Source organism: Humulus lupulus, chromosome 5, assembly GCF_963169125.1.
Source record: "Humulus lupulus chromosome 5, drHumLupu1.1, whole genome shotgun sequence".
Classification (NCBI taxonomy): Eukaryota; Viridiplantae; Streptophyta; class Magnoliopsida; order Rosales; family Cannabaceae; genus Humulus; species Humulus lupulus.
This window is the reverse complement of record NC_084797.1, coordinates 44892129-44899319: the sequence shown is the minus strand read 5'-3', so window position 1 is coordinate 44899319 and position 7191 is coordinate 44892129. Positions and strand designations below refer to the sequence as shown.

Below are 7191 nucleotides of genomic sequence, written 5' to 3'. Positions count from 1 at the left end.
AGAGTTTCTTTTGTTATAGGTCGACATTGCGATTGAAATACAAAAAGATTTCTTGGTGTCACCTCATCTTCATTGCGATCAAGACGATTAAATCTTGTTTCAACACCTTTGAAATACATCGAACAAAATGTCAAAGCCTCATCTGCAACATAACCCTCGGCTATCGACCCTCCAGGACGAGCTTTATTTCCAACGTAATTCTTTAATTTTTTCATGTATCTTTCAAAAGGATACATCCAACGCATAAATACCGGTCCACCCAGAATTGCTTCTTCAGGCAAATGTAAAATCAAATGCACCATTATATCAAAAAAGGCTGGAGGAAATATGAGTTCCATTTTACATAATATTAGAATAAGATCTTTTTGTGCTTCCTCCATATCGCTAACCTTTATAGTTCTTGCAAAAATTTGCCTGAAGAAGTTACATAACTCAGAAATGGTAGTCGATATACTCTTTCAAAGAAACTTGTGAACACCCACTGATAGTAATCGTTGCATTATTACATGACTGTCGTGGGACTTTAAACTGCTGATATTTGTTAAATCAGCATTTACTTTCTTCTTTAAATTGGAACAAAAATTATCTGGAAATTTCATATCTCGAATAAATTTACAAAACTACATTCTTTGATCAGATGTGAGAACATAAGGGGCATGAGGCTTCATTAACTTTCCGCTGTCATCTTCATATATCCACAACGATTCCCTTACTCCAAACTTTTTCAAATCATGTCTTGCATTAGTGGTGTCTTTGGATTTATCATTATCCAAGATAGTGCCTAACAAACTATCACACACATTCTTCTCCACATGCATGACATCAATGTTGTGTTTTAAAGTGTTCGAAGACCAATAATCAAGCTCATAAAATATGCTTTTCTTCCTCCAATTTTGATCTTCTGCAATACGCCTACGTTTGACACCTCCAAACATCTCGTGTTTTCCAGGAACTTGTGGTACAAGTTTGTTTACTTGTTCTAATATTTCGCACAAGTAAAACGTCTTGGTGGACGTCTTCTCTCCATTTGTCCGTCAAACTGAGTGTCTCTTCTCATTCGACGGTTACTTGGAAGGAATCTTCTGTGACCAATGTAGGATGTCTTACCGATTACTCGAACAGAAGTTGTGTCTTCATTACACGTCGGACAAGCTTTGTATCCCTGACCACTCCATCCAGATAAATAGCTACGAGCAGGAAAATCGTTAACTGTCCACAATAAGGTTGCACGCAACTTGAACATAGTGTTGGTTATACTATCTCTTGTATCGACACCATTAACCCACAACTCCTTTAACTCATCCACCAATGGTCTCAAGAATATATCCATGTCCTTTCCCGGTGATTTTGGTCCAGGAATAAGAATGGATAATATGAAATTATTATATTTCATACACATCCAAGGTGGAAGATTGTAGTTAGCCAACACCACATGCCACATACTATATGCTTGACTCATGTTGCCAAACGGATTGAAACCATCTGCAGCTAAACCTAAACGAACATTCCGAGGTTCACTAGCAAAATCAGGATGTTTGGCATCGAAATCCTTCCACGCTAACCCATCCACTGGGTGCTCATTATCCCATCGTCTTTTGATTTCCCAGTATAGTGCCATAACATTTGCTTCGCTGTAAGTCTTGAACTGTACAGTCTTTTTAATCGCGGAGTCAATGGAAAGTAACGCATCACCTTATGTGGTACCTTTTTTCCATCCGTCTTTTCAGGAGAAATCCATCTACTACTTCCACAAATTGGACAAGTCTCTTTAGTTGAATGCTCTTTGTAAAACAAACAACAGTCATGTTCACATACATGAATTGACTCGTACCCTAACCCTAATTTCTGTAATCTTTTTTTAGCCTCGTAGTAGGTTGATGGAATTTTATTTCCCTTCGGAAATGCAAGCTTTAGTAATTTCAGTAATTCATCGAAGATTTTATTCGGAATCTTGCCTCTAACTTTCAAATGCAATAATTTTGCTAAAAAGTTAAGAGAAGATATCCAATTACAACCAGGATATAACTCAGCCTCTATCTCGACAAACAGATCGTCATAAAATTGTCCCGCCGCAGGATTATTTTCAACTTCTTCGGTTGTAGGTAGAAGGAAGTCTTCGACCATCGGAATCATCTCATCAACATCATCATCGTTGGCGTCCACCACATTGGCAACATCTGCTTCTGCTTCACCGTGATATATCCACTTTTCGTAACCTTGATGAAAACCCCAATCGAATACGTGTGCTTTCACCATAGGTAAAGTTTCAAGCCTATTGTTTATGCATCTAACACATGGACACCTAATTCTACCAGAGGAATCCTTATATTCCGACGCCATCGTCAAGAAAGCTTGTAGACCGTTCCAATATTCTCGACAAGCACGATTTCTCAATGTCGTCCAAGTCTTGTCAATCGCCATCTAAAGTGTTATAAAAGTATATAAGTTTACGATATGTGAATAGTTTTAAAGTGTTACAAAATGTTTTTAATAGTCTATTATAAACATTTAATAGTTTTATGCTATTTTATGTTTTGTCATCTAATTTATCCTAATATTATTTATTTATTTATTTATTATTATCTAATGTTTACTAAAAAATTAATTATTTATTTATTTATCAAATTATTAAACATATTATTAATTTAAATGTTTACTTATTATTTAATTAATTAGTTAATTATTATCTAATTTTTCCTTTATTTAAATAACTTATTATTATCTAATGTTTACTAATTATTTAATTTATACTTAATTAATTAATTAATTGTCTATTATCTAATTTTCCATTTACTAAAAAATTATTTATTTAATTAATACTTAATTATTTATTTATTTAATATTCATTTAATTATTTATTTATCATATTATTAATTTAAATATTTCCTAATTATTTAATTAATTATTAATTAATAATAATTAAATTAATTAATTACTAAATTAATTAATTAATTATTTATTTAATTATTTATCTATTATCTAATTTTTCCTTTACTTAAAATAAATTATTTAATTAATACTTAATTTTTTATTTATTTAATTATTTATTTATCATATTATTAATTTAAATATTTCCTAATTATTTAATTAATTATTAATTATTAATAATTAAATTAATTAATTACTAAATTAATTAATTATTTAATTATTTATCTATTATCTAATTTTTCCTTTACTTAAAATAAATTATTTAATTAATACTTAATTATTTATTTATTTAATATTCATTTAATTATTTATTTATCATATTATTAATTTAAATCTTTCCTAATTATTTAATTAATTATTAATTAATAATAATTAAATTAATTAATTACTAAATTAATTAATTATTTATTTATTTATCTATTATCTAATTTTTCCTTTACTTAAAATAAATTATTTAATTAATACTTAATTATTTATTTATTTAATTATTTATTTATCATATTATTAATTTAAATCTTTCCTAATTATTTAATTAATTAGTTAATTATTATCTAATTTTTGTTTTATTTAAATAAATTATTATTATCTAATGTTTACTAATTATTTAATTTATACTTAATTAATTAATTATTTAATTAGTTATCTATTATATAATTTTTCCGTTATTTAAATAACTTATTATTATCTAATGTTTACTAATTATTTAATTTATACTTAATTAATTAATTAATTATCTATTATCTAATTTTTCATTTACTAAAAATTTATTTATTTAATTAATACTTAATTAATTATTTATTTAATATTAATTTAATTAATAATAAATAAATTAATCATTTATTTATTTATTTATTCCACATATTTAATTATAACTATTTTAAAAGCTGAATAATTAATTTGTAATTAATTGAAATTATTTTTATTTAATTAATTATATAACTACTCTTTTATATAATTACTTAATAATTGTTTACATATATTATTTAATACTTACTTTTTAATAAATACATTTTTAATTATTTAATTTTTATTATTCTCATATCAATTCCTATCTAAGTTCTTAAAATAACTTTTTTCTATAATTTAATATTTATTATATTATTTTTTATATTTTATTTATCTATTATTAAACTATTTTTTTAATAATAACAATTTATTAATAACAAATTTATTAAAATCTAAACTTCATAATATTAAAATAATTTTAATTAAACTATAACAAAAATACATTATAACATTCTAACAATATAATAACAATTTAACAATAATAAAAAATTATCTATTAATAATATCTAACAATATTTTAATATTCTTTAAAACTAAATAAACAAAATAAAAATGTATGAAATACAAAATTACTTACCTGTAGTCCAACAATAGCAAGATTCAGTACTCCCAATGAAGCCCTGAAATATAAACATATATATATTAGTTGTAAGTTAATGGAATATTTAAATTCAATATATATAATTAAGAAAATTGTTCATAACCAAATATTAACCCAAACTTTTTATTATATATGTATTTGATTAAAAATACAATCAGCCAAAAAAAATATGAAAATATATACATGATATTAGAAGAACAGAAAATTGTAATTATAACCCAACTCAAAAATATAACTCAAACAACATCAGAAAAATATAATAGATTACAACAAAAAACATATAACTACATACCTAGACCGATTGTGATGAAATAATGCTGAATACAATCCCAAAAAGCTTTTGAAAATGGTGGATATTGCCACTGGTATGCGTTCGGATATGTGGAGAGTTTTTGAGAATTTTTGACACTCGGACGAACGGAGGCGAAGAAGACGGATGGGCAGAATATATAGAATATTATTGCCGGCGGAGGTCCGCTGGCAATAATAGTCCCGCCGGTAATAGTATTTAACGGTAATATTTTTATTATTATTACCGGCGGAGCCCGCCGGTAATAATTCGCCGGTAATAAGCGAAAATTAAATTGGGCGGCAGGTTTACCGCGTGAATAAAATCGGATTATTTCCGGCGGATTGTCCGCCGGTAATAATAGATTTTCCGCCGGTAATAATTAAATAATTTAAAAAATAAAAACAAAATTAAAAAAACATGATTAATACCGGCGGACTCAGTTTTCCGCCGGTAAAGATAGTATTATTACCGGCGGACTGACTCCGCCGGTAATAGTTCCGCCGTTATACCACGTTTTTGTTGTAGTGCTTTCACTGCAAATAGAAAAATGTAAACAAGTTTTTGCTCTACTACGGAGTACTAGCTCTAATTTATAGTAAATTATTGAGACCAAATTTGTGAACAAAATTGAAAACGTTTTAGTATGATGCTTCTCATTCTCATTACTTAGGAGGTTCACATAAGCTACGAGCCAACAAACACTTAATTTTGTTGCCTCATCAAATAAAAATTTATATACAAAGTCAAAACATTGTTACCACTTAAGTTTTTGTAGCATATATTAGTCCATATACATACCTTTGATTTCCAAAAGATAAGGTTTATTCCAGCCACACATAATTTGGCATTGTTGTCCGCAAATATGGCCTGTTATGCTTAATTTCAGATACTATTCCCGGAAAATTTCTTCTTCAGAATTCTATCTAAGAGACCCCAAATCCTATTACTCTAATCTCTTCAAATGGGGTGTAAGGTAAACCCTTCAAACCCTCTAACTCTTTTCAATGTCTCAACAAAAAGAGCGGGGCTTTGTCCCAGAAAAATCATAACCTTCTCCTCTTCTTACAGTCAAAGCCAGGAAACCCAAGAGCTGAAATCTGAAATTTACACAGTCAACTTCAAGACTTTGGGAGCTTGTAAGCTTGGAATTGCTAAATATCCTGACTTTGGTTACAATGCTGAAGGTGGGAAAGGCACTGGGTTTGCTTCGAAAAAGGTCGCAAAAACCAACTCTGAAGATGATGATGAACTTTTGGTTTCTTTTGACCTTAATACACTGTATATTCCACCGTTGACGAGTTCAACGACTAAGTTCTTGGGTTTACCACTGCCACCATTTTTGAAGATCAGTATTGACCCACAACTCCTTCGAGGGATTATCAATCAAAACTCTGGTCAGGTTTGTATAATGTGTAGACCATTATTATTATTACTACTGCCATTACTCTACTATGGTTTCTCACCATAAACTTTCTTATATAAATATATATGAATGGGTAGGTTGATCTTGAATTCAAGGCCAAGTTTTGGTTTACAGTAGGGAGTTTGTACAAAGCGCCAGAATTGATAGTGGAGACGGTGTTAACATCTGAGGAGTCAGTGGGGAAAATGAGAAGTGGAAGAGGAGAAAGGTTGAACAAAGATGGAAAGTGCAGATTGGTTGGGGTGGCTACCGTTGATCCTATTCATGATTTCTTGATGAACTCCTTCCTTGGACTTCCCACTGAGTGCCTTGCCCACCTCAATGCCATCATCTCATTCACTTCTACTTATTGATTTGTTTGTTAATACATGCATCTGCAACTACACTTTCTTTAATATTATATTTTCCACACGTGTAACAGCTCAAGCATAATTTTATTGATAAAGCAGAAGAACCTACAATAATCTATATCTCAAAACTCAATCAAGAATGATAAACCTTATTCTCTGGGTGTGTGTTTGCCACTCAGTCCCAACGTTGGTTATGCATGTGGATTGTAAGTAATATTTATGCTCAATAGCTCAAGCTTATTATGATAAAGGATTCCGATTAATTACAAAGTGTGATCAAAGAAATTTCATGTCAATTATAAATGGTTTAATCCTAGTACAAAAACAAGAATGAATACATACTAATTGCTTCTTTCTAATAATGGCATTCTTGTATTTTCTAGATGTTTGTTGACATAAGATAATTCGAGCTTTCAGCTATTCACACGTAACGTAATACTTGCCTAATCAAGTATCAAGATTATTAGCACACCCCTAGCAATAAAAAGTGTGTGCAAGATTACAAGGCATAGCTAGGAGATTCTCTTCAGCTATAAAAAGTCTTCTCAAGCATTTTCTTGTTCACCTTTTGCGAATTTTCATTTTGTATATTTGCAATAAAAAGTGTGTAAAAGCTTGAAAGATTATTTTTGGGCGACTAAGTGTGACACCTTAGTCTAGTTTTCGTATTGGCTACTTTTGCACCTGTGTGCAATTTGTGTTCATAAACTTCTTTAGGAGGAAGAAGGATTCGATCTTTGAGAGAAGATTAGCCAAGACTTTCTTCGGGAGGAAGAAAGAGTTATCTTCGGGAGGAGATTCATCACTGTTT

At 29.4% G+C, this 7191-nt stretch overlaps 2 protein-coding genes across 2 annotated transcripts; one reads left to right on the top strand and one right to left on the bottom strand.

The window, feature by feature from the left end:
* Window positions 1-979: 979 nt before the first annotated feature.
* Window positions 980-2340, bottom strand: LOC133779100 (uncharacterized). Its single transcript, XM_062219097.1, has 2 exons — window positions 1705-2340; window positions 980-1645 (listed from the first exon to the last, which is right to left on the bottom strand). Exons 1-2 carry the CDS (start codon window positions 2338-2340, stop codon window positions 980-982), a joined length of 1302 nt encoding a protein of 433 aa, XP_062075081.1.
* Window positions 2341-5444: 3104 nt separating this feature from the next.
* On the top strand, window positions 5445-6643 carry LOC133834795 (uncharacterized). The gene is made up of 2 exons (XM_062264548.1): window positions 5445-6006; window positions 6108-6643. Exons 1-2 carry the CDS (start codon window positions 5569-5571, stop codon window positions 6381-6383), a joined length of 714 nt encoding a protein of 237 aa, XP_062120532.1. The 5' UTR covers window positions 5445-5568; the 3' UTR covers window positions 6384-6643.
* The last annotated feature ends 548 nt before the right edge of the window (window positions 6644-7191 follow it).